Source organism: Pelophylax lessonae, assembly GCF_965119305.1.
Source record: "Pelophylax lessonae genome assembly, chromosome: 1".
Lineage (NCBI taxonomy): Eukaryota > Metazoa > Chordata > Amphibia > Anura > Ranidae > Pelophylax > Pelophylax lessonae.
In genome coordinates, this window is record NC_138768.1 from 752924478 (window position 1) to 752940976 (window position 16499).

Here is a 16499-nt window from a genome sequence, read left to right on the forward strand (position 1 = left end):
AAATAAAAATAAAGGACTATCATAGTAGTCTGATACTGTGTGTGATTAATACCTGTAATGATATTATTGAGTATATAACTTATCTATTTTAAGTGCCAATATTTTTTTTTCTCCACCTTTACATGCAGACCGAGCTTTACATCAAATGTGACAGTAATAGTGTTTGGCACATACTATATAAGCACTGTAGTTTAAAAACTTTTTTTTTTTTTTTTTTTAAGAATAAAACAGTTGCTGCAGTGGCTTAAAAATGTTAACTGGAATTGGGATGTATTTGTTTCCCCTGGAAACAAATACATTTCCCCCTCTGTTTACCCTTGGTAGTGGGGCCCCTGCAAACTGCAGTTTAAATGCTCATTAAGTGTCGGTTCACACTAGGGCGACACGACTTCGGGCGAGTTATGCTGTCGCCCGTGCACCGCGACTTCGGCGCGGCTTGCAACGACTTCACATAATGGAAGTCAATGCAACTCGCTCCGATGTCTCCCCGAAGTAGTGCAGGAACCTTTTTCTAAGTCGGAGCGACTTGAGTCCCTCCTATTAGAACGGTTCCAATTGCACAGCAAGCTACTTGTCAGGCGACTTGGTCGGAACAGTGTGAACCGGCACTTAGTGTAGGGGAGCAGAGATAAGGAGTATTCCTCGTTCCAGCGATATTCTCTTTTGCTTGAGATTCTTGGCTGTGGGCTGCTACTCAGAGTCACACCGTTTAGTGGCTAATAACCCTGCATTGTATGTGAGAAAGCAAGCAAGCAAAGGTGGTCCAGAGCGCCTTAAAGGACCTTGCTGGACTGAAAAATAAGGCAAGTATTACATTTATTCATGCATCCCTAGAGTAAACAAGCATTTATCCCTTGCATTGTGGGGGGAAAATAGGGTCGGGCACAGCAAAAGTAGGTTTGACTATGTCTTAGAGTTCAGCTCTAAAGTCTATTTAACTTTGTCAATACAGGGCACTTTCACCCCCTTCCTGCCCAGGTCAATTTTCAGCTTTCAGCACGATCGCATTTTGAATGACAATTGCGCGGTCATGCAACACTGTACCCATATGACACTTTTTTCCCCACAGATGGAGCTTTCTTTTGGTGGTATTTTGCCACCACTGTTTTTTTTTTTTTTTTTTCAAGAGTCGAACATCTTGGAAAAAAAAAAGTATTTTTTCGTTCCTTTTTTAAAATTTTGTATACAAGTAAACTTTCTCCTTCACTGATGGGCACTGATGAGAAGGCATTCATATGCAGCACTGATGAGACGGCATTCATATGCAGCACTGATGAGGAGGCACTGACAGGCAATACTGATGGGCACTAATTGAAATCCCTGGTGGGCACTTGTGGGCATCCTTGATAAGGTCTGTACTGATAATTGATACGCTGATTATCAGCGCAGACCCCCGTCAGGAGAGCCACTGATCGGCTCTCCTCTACCCGCATCTTGTCAGCGCAAATAGTAGAAAAGCCGATAAACGACACTTCCTGGTTACGATATGACCAGCTGTGATTGGACACAGTTGATCACATGGTAAAGAGTCTATGTCATAGGCTCTTTACCAAGATTGCAGATGCGGTGTGTCAGTGCCTCATATAACGCCAAGTATGGATAACCGATCCTCCGCCCGGCTGTCATTCTATTATAGGCCGGGCAGGATGTGGTTAAAAAAACTTGTTTACCACTTCTGGACCTGAAGATTTTCCCCCTTAATGACTAGGCCTTTTTTGCTATTTTAACAGACAATTGTGCTGTACCCAAATAAAATTGATGTCCTTTTTTTCCCACAAATAGAGCTTTCTTTTGGTGGTATTTGATCGCCTCTGCGATTTAAATTTTTTGCGCTATAAATAAAAAAAGAGCGACAATTCTTAAAAAAAAAAAAAAAACAAACAACCCCCCCCCCCCCAAAAAAAAAATTAAAAATCTAATTTGCTCATAATTTTAAGGCCTGTACACACGTAGCAATTGTCGGCCGTAAATATTCGGCCACCGACCGATCGGCCGATTGTCGGCTTGTTAGTATGATGCTTCCGACAACCGGCTGCGACTTTTCGGCCGAACAGAATCTGGTGTGCTGGTGTTGGCCAACACCAGAAAGGCCGATTGTTCCTCAGTCAGTACAGAATTCAGCCGACAAACAGCAGATGAGCAAGACTGGGCATGCTCAGAGAAGAAAAAACACACGGAAAGTTAACCAGAACATGACATCACTTCTGCAGTCGGCTGTTGTTGGCCGACAAAATTCGTGTGCAGTCTTTAGCACTTTTCAACCGACAGGACAGCACCAGACAAAAGACGGCCGATCGTCCGGCCGACATTCGGTACGTGTGTACGGGGCTTTAGGCAAATTAGAAAAAAATCCCAATAAGCGTATTTTGATTGGTTTGCGCAAAAGTTATCGCATCTACAAACTAGGGGAAAGATTTTTTTATTTTTACTAGTAATGTCGGCGTTAAGCAATTTTTAGCGGGACTGCGACATTGCGGCAGACAGATTGGACCCCCTGACATTTTTGACACTTTTGGGGTGACCAGTGACATTACTACAGTAATCCGTGCTAAAAATATGCACTGTTACTGTAATAATGACACTGGCAGGGAATGGGTTAACACAGGGGCGATCAAAGGATTAAGTGTGAGCCTAAGGGGTGTTTTCTAACTGTGCAGAGGATGGACTTGTGAAATCAATATAGAGACCTGTGTTCCTAAATAGGAGGAACACAGGCGCTCTGCACTGATTCCAGAGAGAATAAAGGTCTGCTGTGTTTACAACAGCAGACCGCTGTTCTCTCTTCACAGGGATAATTAGCGGGTGCCCGATGGCAATTGCGGCCGCTGGCAGTGTGGATTGGCTTCCCCGCTGGCGAGTTTGGCGCGCGCCCCCAGTATCCCTCCCGCGGACCGCCGTACAGGTACAGGGATTCATGGGAAACCTGCCGATCTGCAGATGCTTAAGACCACCCTGCTAAAAAAGTAACAATGCCAATGGTTGATCTCACTGCAGAACGAACAATGTTGTCTCCTCATTGCAAGGCTTGGAAAAATAACATATGTACTGGAAGGATCAACAGCTTATATTATAATACTATGTGCAAAAAAATAAAAAGTGCAGCGCCTCAAAAACCTACAAAATCACATATATATAGAACATTGAAATCCAAAATTATATAAGTGCAAACAAGTGACAAATCTTCTCAAAAGTGCTTCAGTGATCTCCCATCACCCATTTATGGAGAGCAAGTTTACCAAAATAATTGACTGCCACTACAGCAGTATAACCGCCTCAACCAGCACGTTGCTCATTGGAATATAAGGATTCCCAGGACATCTCCTTTTGTCCCACGTGTGCCATCTATATGTTTTTACATTAAAAGTACTACACTATTGGAATCTTCTCTTGACTCCTGGTGAGCTTTATTTATTCAGTGTTGAAGGCTTTAAAAGAGATGTCCTGGGAATCCTTCTATTCCAATGATTCGTGTCTGAGCAACATGCTGATTGTGGCGGTTTTAGGCCTCATTCACACTGGACATTATCAGTAGAAAGCTGTAGCGGTAGGAGCCATTTTTCAGCTTTTTTGCAGTGGCGTTTTTCAGCAAAACTATATTCCCACTAAAGCTTATGGCTCAAAAAGGTTGACGAAAAGCTGCATTTTTCAGCGTTTTTTAGCTTTTATCAGAGTTAGAACATTTTTACAACTGAAAAATTGCCTCCTAAAACCCATTAGTTCTGGGGTTTTTTACAGGCAGAAAATGCCCCTGTCAAAAATTGCTGATAACAGCCTATGTGTGCATGGAAACAGGATAACATGCTGGGGAGTTTACTGGCTGCAGAAAAAAAACATCTGATGCCAAAAACAGCAGCTATAAAAAAGTCCAGTGTGCATGAGGCCCTACTGCTGTAGCGGCAGTCATTTATTTTGGTGAGTTCGCACTCCGTACACGGGTGATGGGAGATCACCGTAGCACTTTTCAGAAGATTTAGATCACTAATATTGGGGTCAACAGTTTGCACTTTTTAACTTTTTACTTAGGACTTTTTTTCTTCTCTTTTAAAATTTTGGACTTTAAGGTTATATACAGTATATATGATTTTGCATATGTTTTTGAGGCGCTGCACTTTTTATTTTTTGCATATTTTTACTGAAGCACCCCATAAAGTGCTCATATAGTGCTTTTCAGCAGCCTACACAAACAATATTTTTTACAGCGCAGATATTATTGCTCCTTATAAAGTAATACTATGTTAAATCTGGGTTCATTCAACAATATTGCTATTGGTAGTATGATCACATCATCCGGCGGTGTCTTCTGTGTCCCACAGTGGCGGTACTTCCCCTATCTATAGTGCCAAGCTGCATCGGCTCCGGTATAGCAGCCACAGAGGGAGGTGCACTCTGGTCTTCTATCTCCACAGATGTCCGGACTACACACTGACTTAAGAGACATATGTTTATATACTTTTGTTTGGGAGTGCAACTTGTACCTTTTTTTTATCTCTACAATAAACGCACCTACTACACTATGGTTGTCTTGGTGCCCCTTACTTTTTTCTATTCACAGCTTTGGGGTTCCCAGCCTGACAGAGGAGGCAGCCTAGCTCAGCCTGTAGTCAGCTTACCACTAGTTGCTCACAGCCTTCAGATAAATCCTTTTACAAGCTATATTATATATATATATATAAATAATATAGCTATCAACTGTAATTTTTTTTGTATTTGTTTTATATATATATATATATATATATATATATATATATATATATATATATATACACACATACAGTGCCTTGAAAAAGTATTCATACCCTTTGACATTTTCCACTTTTTTGTCATGTTAAAACCAAAAACGTAAATGTATTTTATTGGGATTTTATGTGATAGACCAACACAAAGTGGCACAGAATTGTAAAGAGGAAGGAAAATGATAAATGGTTTTCAAATTTTTTTACAAATAAATATCTGAAAAGTGTGGCATGCATTTGTATTCAATAATAAATAGATATATACTGCGCTATATAAAACCTAAAGGTGCTAAATAATCAATAAAGTGACCATGTGATCAGGATAAAAATTCAATAAAAAAAAATGTTATCTCATAAAAGTGCTTAATAAAGTGTCCATAAAATGTATTAGAAAAGAATGTGCATAAACAGTCCAATCCACGAGTTGATCAAACCGTGAAAATAAATACAAGGTGCTTGATAGGTGTCTCAATCATATAAAGTGCTCATACCACCACCATTTACCTCACTGAGATGCTATAAAAGCAATGAATCCTCGATCAGGGTACACTCAGATCAATGGATACCTCTTGCTGGACCTCATGTACTCGGTATGCAGATGAAATAATAAAAGAATACAGTATCTAAGTGCTCACTGCTAAAATCCCTTTTATTGTAAAATAGTAGAAATGCACTTACATATCAGGCACAATCAGGCTTGTGCGGACCTTACAATCTTCTCACAAGGTCCAGCAAGAGATATCCATTGATCTGAGACACCTATCAAGCACCTTGTATTTATTTTCACAGTTTGATCAACTCGTGGATTGGACTGTTTATGCACATTCTTTTCTAATACATTTTATGGACACTTTAGTAAGCACTTTTATGAGATAAAACATTTTTTTTATTTAAAATTTTATCCTTTATATCAAACACATGGTCACTTTATTGATTATTTAGCACCTTTAGGTTTTATATAGCGCTTTATATATCTTTTATTGAATCATCGTACTTCCGCTAGTGAGGACGTTTTAATATAGCTGCTGTATATTATTGCACAATTGATTGTGATTAATTTCACATCTTTACCCTTCGAATTGGGTTTAAGCACGTTGTCACTTTAATAATTTATAATTGCGCTGATTATTTCTTTTGCACATGCATTTGTATTCAGCCCCCTTTACTCTGATACATCTAACTAAAATCTAGTTGAACCAATTGCCTTCAGAAGTCACCTAATTAGAGTCCATCTGTGTGTAATTCAATCTCAGTATAAATACAGCTGTTCTGTGAAGCCCTCAGAGGTTTGTTAGAGAACCTTTGTGAACAAACTGCATCATGAAGGCCAAGAACAGGTCAGGGATAAAGTTGTGGAGAAGATTAAAGCACAGTTAGGTTATAAAAAAAAATATCTGCACATCTCTCCAAGCACTGATCAATCCATCACCTGAAAATGGAAAGAGTGTGGTATAGAGCTGCACGATTAATCGTTAAAAAAAAAAAAAAAACGCAATCTCAATCCCCCCCCCCCCCCCCCCTCACGATCCTAAAATGGCATGCCTCGATTCCTAAAGAGCTGTTCTCTGCTCACTCACAGCTGTCAAAAAAAAAAAAGCCTTGGAAAATGTTTATCAAAATTGTTAAGGCTCAATTCACAGCTGGGCGTTTTTGAGTGTTTTTCAGCTCCAAAAACGCTAAAAAAAACGTTCCAAAACGCCCAACAAGTAAAACCCCATTCATTTAAATGGCCCCTGTTCACATCTGAGCGTTTTGCAAAATGCCTGTAGCTGAAAAAAGTACATGAGCTTCTTTTTGGGCTGATTACCAGCGTTTTTGATAGATGTCAATGCCTGCCTCCAAAAACGCCTGAAAATCGCGGTAAAAGCGCAGCAAAAATCGAAAAATCGCAGTAAAAAAATCGCTGTAAAAACGTGGTAAAACGATACGCTCAAGTGTGAATGCAGCCTAAGGCTGCTAGATAACGATAAACACAATGTTTTACAATGTATCATTTTGTTCTTTTAGTTCAAAAGGAATTAACTTCTCTCTGTAAGTGAGGGCAGTTTAACCTCCTAAAGACTAAGCCCTTTTCTGACACTTGTTGCTTACAAGTTAAAATCATTATTTTTTGCTAGAAAATACTTTGAACCCCCAAACTTATATATATATATATGAAATACAAAAAAACTATCAGCGCAAACCCAATATATGTGATAAAATAACTCAACCTCAATTCACTGTGCATAAATCAGGTGTGTGAAAGTATATAAGTGGTATCCGGCAGCATACACCAATCGTGTTTCACAATATATATATATATACACACACACACACACACGATATATATATATATATATATATATATATATTTTAGCAGAGACCCTAGAGAATAAAATGGGGACCGTTGCAATCTTTTATGTCACACTGTATTATTTGAGCAGAAGTCTTTCAAAAGCAGTTTTTTGGGAAAAAATACACTTTAATGAATTTAAAAAAACTAAACAGTAAGTTAGCCCATTTTTTTTGTATAGTGTAAAAGATGATGTTACCCCGAGAATCATGAGAGAATCATGATCTTTATTCTAAGCAAAAAAATTGTGATTCTCATTTTATCAAGACTCGTGCACCTTTAGAGTGGTGTAACTGAAAACCTACTAAGACATAGCCGTCCACCTAAATTGACAGGCTAGGCAAGAACATTAATCAGAGAAGCAACCAAGAGGCCCATGGTAACTCTGGAGGAGCTACAGAGATCCACAGCAAGTAGGAGAATCTGTCCCCAGAACAACTATTAGTCATGCACTCAACAAATCTAGCCTTTATAAAAGAGTGGCAAGAAGAATGACATGGTTGAAAGTAAGCCATAAGAAGCCCCATTTGCAGTTTGCGAGAAGCCATGTGGGGGACACAAACATGTGGAAGAAGGTCCTCTGGTCAGATGAGATCAAAATTTTACTTTTTGGCCTAAAAGCAAAATGCTATGTGTGGTGAAAAACTAAAGCTGGATACACACTATACAACTTTTGTGGTTAGATTTCCTTGAGATTTACCTTTTCTATGTAGTGCAAGGGCGTGCCAGATTGCATGCAAATTGAAAGCGTTTAGGTTTGACCTCATATTATATGGTTTTGGTAAATCTAAAGGAAAAAGTCTTCAGAAAATCTTATAGTGTGTATGGCCCATAACACTGCACATCACCCTGAACTCACTATCCCCACCGTGAAACATGGCAATGATAGCATCATGTTGTGGGGATGCTTTTCTTCAGCAGGGACAGGGAAGCTGGTCAGAGTTGATGGGAAGATGGATGGAGCCAAAGACAGGGCAATCTTAGAAGAAAACCTGTAAGAGTCTGCAAAGACTTGAGACTGGGTGGAGGTTTGCCTTCCAACAGGACAACAACCCTAAACATACAGCCAGAGCTACAATGGAATGGTTTAGATCAAAGCATATTCATGTATTAGAAAGGCCCAGTTAAAGTCCAGACCTAAATCCAATTGAGAATCTGTGGCAAGACCTGAACATTGCTGTTCACAGATACTCTCCCATCCAATCTGACAAAGCTTGAGCCATTTTGAAGAGAAGAATGGGCAAAAACATCACTCTGTAGATATGCAAAGCTGGTAGAGTTACAGTATACTCAAAAGAACTTGCAGCTGTAATTGCAGCAAAAGGTGGTTCTACAAAGGATTGACTCGGGGGGAGGGCTGAATACCAATGCACGTCACGCTTTTATGTTTATTTGTAAAGGAAAAAATGAAAAACATTTATCATTTTCCTTCCACTTCACAATTATGTGCCACTTTGTGTTGGTCTATTGCATAAAATCCCAATAAAATACATTTCAATTTTTTGGTTGTAAGATGACAAAATGTGGACCATTTCAAGGGGTATGAATACTTTTCCAAGGCACTGTAAACTGATAATCTGTTTCCAGCCAGCTTCTACACAGCAACTCTCAGGAGCAGTTTTTCTACTCTGGTTTTTTTATTTCAGTTTGTCTACAGTTTTTTTTTTTTTCCTGTGTGATGAGCACCAGACATTTACTTCTTTTTCAGTTTATTGACAGATTACAGCAAATAATAAAATACACTATGAGTGAGCGCTTTAAGAACTTAAGCTTTAGGACAGCAACCAGCACAAAAAAAAAGTCATCGGCCAACCTCACATCCAAAATAGGTAAAGTGGCCGTGGAGTTTGCAATACTATAAACCAAAAATAAATGCATCCATAAAGTGCTAAACATTGACTAAACAAACTCCAGGTAAAGTATGCAAAAATGATGGGGATAACCCTAGCAAATGCATGTAAACAATAAGAGTCCTTAAAAAAGTGCTTGTAGTGCAAATCAGTCCCAAAAACTACATATATACTTCAAGCTTTAATGCTCAGAAAACCCACCACTGCTAAGTTATGAATGTTGGCCATCATTCAGTGGTGGGTTTTATGAGTAGCTATTCCACTTTGGAAGTCCGATACTTTACTTGGGATTTGAGCCGCTGATGATTACCTGGTGAAGCAGGTTTTGAGATATATATGCAATTATAGCTCATATGTCCGGTGAGTGCATATAGAAGGTGGTGGATGGACACTGCTGGTGACAGAGTGGAATATCTACTCACATTGGGAACTTATGCATGCACTTTTGGAGGAAGAATATACAGTATCTCACAAAAGTGAGTACACCTCTCACATTTTTGAAAATGTTTGTATCTTTTAATGTGACAACACTGAAGAAATGACACTTTGCTACAAGGTAAAGTAGTGAGTGTACAGCTTGTATAACAGTGTAAAATTTACCTATCAAAATAACTCAACACACAGCCATTAATGTCTAAAGCGCTGGCAACTAAAGTGAGTGTAACTAGAAAAGAAACAAAGGAGATCGGACTTTACAGGCCAAAAATAGTTTTTTTTGTATAATTTTAAATAAAATCCATTTTATTTGTATCGTAATCCAACAAAAACACTATACATAATACAAACTAACACAAATATTATAAAAACAATCCCTAAAGCAGAGGGAAGTATAAATACTCAGACGGGCACTATATGATGGTGGTCTTCAACCCTAAGTTAAAATGTCCTAATTGGGCCCAAAGTGTCAATATTTTGTATGCCCACCAATATTTTCTGGCACTGCCTTAACCCTCTTGGGCATGGAGTTCACCAGACTTTCACAGGTTGCCACTGGAGTCCTCTTCCACTCCTCCATGACGATATCACTGCGTTGGTAGTTGTTAGAGACATTGCGCTTCTCCACCTTCCATTTGAGGATGCTCAATAGGGTTTGGGTCAGGACACATGCTTGGCCAGTCCATCACCTTTACTCTCAGCTTCTTTAGCAAGGCAGTGGTCGTCTTGGAGGTGTGTTTGGGGTCGTTAGGTTGAAATACTGCCCTGCGGCCCAGTCTTCAAAGGAAGGGGATCATGTTCTGCTTCAGTATGTCACAGTACATGTTGGCATTCATGGTTCTCTCAATGAACTGTAGCTCCCCAGTCCTGGCATCACTCATGCAGTCCCAGACCATGACGCTCCCACCACCATGATTGACTTTAGGCAAGACACACTTGTCTTTATAATCACCTGGTTGCCGCCATACACACTTGACGACATCTGAACCAAATACGTTTATCTTGGTCTCATCAGACCACAGGACATGGTTCCAGTAATCCATGTCCTTAGTATGTTTGTCTTTAGCAAACTGTTTGAGGGCCTTCTTGTGTATCATCTTTGGAAGAGGCTCCCTTCTGGGACGACAGCCATGCAGACCATTTTGATGCAGTGTGCGGCATATGGTCTGAGCACTGACAGGCTGACCCCCCCCACCCCTTCAACCTCTGCAGCAATGCTGGCAGCACTCATGCGTCTAATTCCCAAAGACAACCTCTTGATATGATGCTGAGCATGTGCACTCAACTTCTTTGGTCGACCATGGTGAGGCCTGTTCCGAGTGGAATCTGTCCTGTTAAACCACTGTATGGTCTTGGCCACAGAACTGCAGCTCAGTTTTAGGGTCTTGGCAATCTTCTTATAGCCTAGGCCATCTTTATGTAGAGCAACAATTCTTTTTTTCAGATCCTCAGAGAGTTATTTGGCATGAGGTGCCATGTTGAACTTCAAGTGACCAGTATGAGAGAGTGAGAGCGATAACAACAAATTTCACACACCTGCTCGCTATTCACACCTGAGAACTTAGTAACAGCTTTTCCCTCCTTGGTGCCATAACGAGTCACATGACACCAAGGAGGGAAAATGGCCAATTGGGCCCAATTTGGACATTTTTACTGAGAGGTGTACTCACTTGTATTGCCAGTGGTTTAGACATTATTGGCTGTGTGTTGAATTATTTTGAGGGGACAACAAATTTACACTTTTATACAAGCTGTACACTCACTTTACATTGTAGAAAAGTGTAATTTCTTCAGTGTTGTCGCATGAAAAGATATAATAAAATATTTACAAAAAATGTGAGGGGTGTACTCACTTTTGTGAAATACTGTACGTGGTTTTTGGGACTAATTTGTGCTACAAGCACTTTAAGGACTCTTACGGTTTACATTCATTTTGCTGGGGTTATCCCCATAATTTATGCATAATTTACCTGGAGTTTGTTAGTCGATATTTAGCACTTTACAGATGCACTTATTACTGGTTTAAAATATTTTATATGACGTTACATAGCCTACAGCATATGCATTTTTCGAATAGTTCTACTAGAAGTCTCAAAATGAGGTAAAATCGATTTTGTACTCCACTCTGACACATATGGATCCAGCTTGGACAACATGCATTCTATGCCAGTTTGTGAAAGGAAGGGGCTATAGTTTTTCTACAGGTGAATATCTAAACCCTGCCTGGCACAGTAAATGTACCTATGCAACCACACATCTATACATATTTTGTAGTATCAGAAAAAGATAAAAACTTTTTTTTCCAAAAGTTAGAATGTCCACTCAAATTTAAAAAAGGCTGCTTGGGGTACAGGAACTGACATTCATAATACAAAATAGCTGCACTGCTGTTCCCAAGGCAAAAGGCTGCCAACACAGCTCCTATCTGAAACACATTGTAAAAAAAAGGAAGTAGAAAGCCATGCTATATTCGTATATACACATCCATACATTAATACAAATATTCCTGTGTACACAGTGTATTCTTGCAAATGTTTTATGTTATAGGAAAATAAAAAAAAATTGGAGCAATGCTTGTTGACAAATGATCTGACCTCGGTACTTCACGGTCAGGACTTTCAAACGTTTCCTGTGGTGGTTGGGACTTAAGTTCTGCACATATGGGATTGTTCTCAATAGGGTTGCAAGCTGGTTGACACATCAAATCATCTCTTAATTCAGTGGGCTCTTCTGCTGCGCTCTGCTGGAGTGTCTTAGATGGACTGTCAGACCTGACAGTGGTAATGGCTTGGGGGGTGTTATTTGGAGTAATTGTGGTCATGAAGAGGGAGCTAAGGAAGTAATTTCAGAAGATGTTAAAGATATAAGACAGGGCCTAAAAACCCTTTAAAATACATAGCTTTACGAAAATACATAGACGACACGCAAGGTCTGCACGGGCCAAAAGGCACAACAAGATTTGAAACCCGCCAAATACTGAGACCGCTGCACAAGATGTGTAATAAAAGTACTAAACATCATGTCTACATTTAATTAGGAGTCAATTTACACTTACAGACTAGACACAGTTTAGACACGGAGTCTGCTTATTATCAGTACTGAATAGGCAGGTTTCTTAATAACAATATATCATCAATGGGTAGAATGATGTTCATCTGGTTTGTAGTAATATCACAATATATTGAAGTCACAGTGCATTTTATTTTCAAGTAATGAACTAGACCAGCCTTTTGCAACCAGGGTGCCCAGGCACTCTGGGGTGCCTTGAGGTTTCCTCAGGGATGCCTTGGCAAAATGCCTAAAAATTGATCAAAAATTGTATACAAGCCAGCAGGTGGATGAAGCCTGCCTATTATTTACACAAAGCCACAGGTTTTTAGGTGCACCATTACGACTTTCTAGACACTGGCATCCTAACAACCAATGATGTAATCAGTTGATAAGGAGGATTTCGGCAACCTCCAGCGCATTTTTATTTATTTTATTTCAGTTACTTACTGAATATAGCGCTGTCAATTTAGGCAGCGATTTACATATATATTACACATTCACATCAGTTCCTACTCTCAAGGAGCTTACAATCTAAGGTCCCCAACTGACATACTTACATACACATAGTAGGGCCAATTTAGACAGGATCCAATTAACCTATCAGCAAGTCTTTGGAGCAACCTTGTTTACCCTCCTGTGCCCCTTTCCTTTAGAACTGGGGTGACATTAGCTGACTGATGTAGAGAAACTGAGGGAGAAGAGAAACATTGGACTACTAGTCAATACCAGTGTGCAAAACTGTATTTGCTTGGAAGAATAAATCACCTCTAACGTTGGGTGTCCTACGTGTGGATGTTGCTGCATTATCTAAAGCGATTACAAAAGTTTTTTTTACATTTTAGAATGAGGTGCCTCGAGACTGTCTATAATTTTAAAGGGTGCCTTGAGAGTGCATATAATTTAAAGGGTGCCTTGACTGAAATAAGGTTGAGAAACACTGAACTAGACCCACTAGACTCATTTTTCTGTAATAACTTAAACTCACAAAAGATTTGTTTTTATATCATTTTTACATATATTAACACTTTTCTGACCTGATGGGCTTCTTCTCCTTTGGTTGAAGGATATAAGACTTCTCCTCAGTCTTTTGTAGAGAAAATGGCACTGGAAGGAAGTGAGTTAGAGTTACCCCTGGTGGTCTCTGACTCACAGAGATCCTTCTGACCATCATATCATCCTTTTCTGGATCTGGTGTACTTCTGTCCTTTTGCAAGTTGGTGTCTTCTTTACATGTATGTTCAGCTGAATTAGATTGTACTGCATCTGTCTCCATTTTGTCTTTTAAATCAGGCTTAATTTCAGCTGTAACTTCAGGAAATATGTCTTTACTCCTACAGGAACATGTGACAGGATGTTGAAAAACAGGCAGTTCTAAAGCGCACAACATGCGTAATTCCTTCAGGACATTGTTAGAGACTTGAGCACACTTTAGTCAAATCAAAAATCCAAACAGTTTAGTATTATTTATGCACAATACAAAGCAGGTATAAAGCAGTAATGCAATAAACATGCACTGCTGTGTTACTGCACAGAACAAGTCATTCTTAAGTTGAACACAGAGCACACAAGATGCTCACAGGTGTTGATCATCATCTTGCAGCGGCGGTTTATTTTCCTTCACTTTAGCCTTTTGGATCTCTAAATTTCCATTATGTATATTTTTCTGGTTGTCACCAGTAGTAAGAGAGGGATGGCCAACTTTGGCACACTTCTGAAAAGTGCCTATTCGTCGTGCTAACATGTCATCGCGTTGGGTATCCGGTAATGGTCCGTGCGGACAGTTGATGACTGGAGAGGCATCTGGGATTTTTTCAACTTCTGCAGTACATCTATTCAACAAAGTGCAAGCACCATTTTTCCACCATAGAAGAAACAGGAAGCAACAATAAATCATAGGATCATCACAAAAAGGGGTCACTAGAGAAAACATTCCTGCAATTTCTTTATGAAACGTTTAAAACAGAGGTTGTAATTCTGTCCTTCCGCTACATATAGCGGAGACAAAATCCCATGCCAGTTCTGATGCATGGAAAAAGACATATGGTCTGGGCTATAAAATTTAGCTGCACAGAAACTAATAAAAATAACAGAAATACACTAAAGGCAAAAATAGAAGTAATTTTCCAGTGTGAATATGAAAAGCTGTCTTATTCATGTTGGCAGAAGAAGATTATTACAGGTATGACAAATCACACAGCCACAACTGAAATCATGCTGTATACCTCAGCTCGCATTGTAGATGTGTTACTGGAATGGTGTCCATTTTCTGAACATTCAAAGCAGTGTCTGAAATGACCACCTTGGCACATGCAATGTCAGAGGAAATTCCATCACTGACATTTCCCTCACTAATGCCAGGTTTGGCAATACAGAGCTTATCCCATCTCTTTTGATCAATCTCAGTAACTTGGCCAAAGTGTACAAATTTCTGTTTGTTGCGAGCCCTTTTCTCTTGCAAGGATAATTTGCGTCTACCAAAGTCATCAGTGGCTGCTCGAGTCGCATCAATCTTTTGTGCTTGGTCATTGCTGGATGTCTGTTTTTCTGCCATACTTTCACTTTATTCCAAAGAAAGGAAGAAATCAAAAATTAAATTACAATCTTAATGTAAGTAATTACAAATGTCAACCAAAATGTTTGTTTTTCAGCAATTTTAAGCTTTGCTAAGCTCCTATTATGTTCTGTCAGTATCATTACATCATAAGTATAATGTACTTACAATTTAAAAAAAGTCAAGCTCTAAGATGGCTGCACGAAACAGACTTTGCTGTATAGTATGTCCCTATTGGTTCAATCACATAGGACATTATGCACAATATTTTGAGCATGAGAATGTGTATAGTGCAGTAACTCCTAGTATGCCAAGAAAAGTTCTGGGGCTCCCTTGTAGTTTATGGTCATAATCTACAGGTAATTAGATTAGTTAAAACTAGTTCATGTTTAGTCCAATAGTCTCTATCAGGAGTGGAATGAAGGTTGCTGGGCCAGAAATGTTGTTCTGCTATTAACTAATGTATTTTCCAATACATGGTTCAATCCTCTAAGGAGCACCAGGCCCATTTGTTGTATGCAAAAACAAATTCTGCATAGGATGTGATCCCTATATACCAGATGAGACCAGCTAAAAAGAATAACTGTGGGAAAATCAATACTGAAAAGCCACACCTCTCTTTAGAAGACAGCTTAAGTCTCTGCCAGGTTGCCAAGTCAGCATTTGTTATTGAGGAGTTGCCAAAAACCAAAGGCTTCTTCTGTTGTGCGACCGAGCCATGAGTTTTACGCTTGGCCAAATCATCCCTCTGAATATCTGGTACTTTCTCCTGTTCCTCTTGGTCAGATTCGTTGTCTATGTGCCTTTGAGCTAAATTTTCCTTTAGAATGATCACCTTCTCCATAGGTTGGTCTTGACTTTCTTCCTTGCTGCACATAGTGAAATTTTAGAAGGTAGCATGATTATGTCATGGACTTTATGCCTACAGATTTAATGGCCATGCACATTTTTGTTCTTTTACAACAGAAAAAAAATATCTACCCCCCCCCCCCCCAAAGCAGATTTAGAACATTACAATATAAAATAAAAAATATTGACTCTAAAGTACTGTAGAATGTAAAACTGTCTCTGTTGGTATAATAACTTTAGATGTCAAAAAGAATTAACTATATTGTTATATAGATCTGCAAATTCAGGGTCCCTCAATGAAATCAGTTAATTAGCAAGCAGTTTTAGGAGAACAGGAAAAATTGGCTTTTTTTTACTACATCTAAAAACATTTTCTATCTATGGAGCTTCTTGTACTTTTTAAGCATAATTTGCTACTCCAAGAGACCTCTCTTGGAATTTGTCCATTTTTGGCTTTAGGACAGGTCCTTGTCACACAAAAATAAAAGGAGGAAAAAAAAGAGGCCCAATTGGTTTATTTTCTAAGGAACAATGTTAGGGACATAAAAAATCCATTCTTCAAGAGCCCTCTTGAACTCTAAAGACAGTGTACCACAGTCCTGTCCTTGATGGCTGCAAACAGTGCATGATTTCCAGCTCTCTTCACATAATGACAGGAGAATAATTGATGCAATTCTTTTAAACTGTCCCTTATACCT

At 39.2% G+C, this 16499-nt stretch overlaps 1 protein-coding gene across 1 annotated transcript in view; it reads right to left on the bottom strand.

Moving 5' to 3' along the window:
- The window catches only part of LIMCH1 (LIM and calponin homology domains 1), a gene marked incomplete at its 5' end in the record, with an annotated part of 291739 nt that overhangs the window by 79595 nt on the left and 195645 nt on the right, over window positions 1-16499 (bottom strand). Inside the window, 5 exon segments of the mRNA XM_082267323.1 lie at window positions 11945-12181; window positions 13436-13732; window positions 13979-14230; window positions 14624-14959; window positions 15567-15821. Coding sequence (XP_082123449.1) covers window positions 11945-12181; window positions 13436-13732; window positions 13979-14230; window positions 14624-14959; window positions 15567-15821 — 1377 coding nt within the window.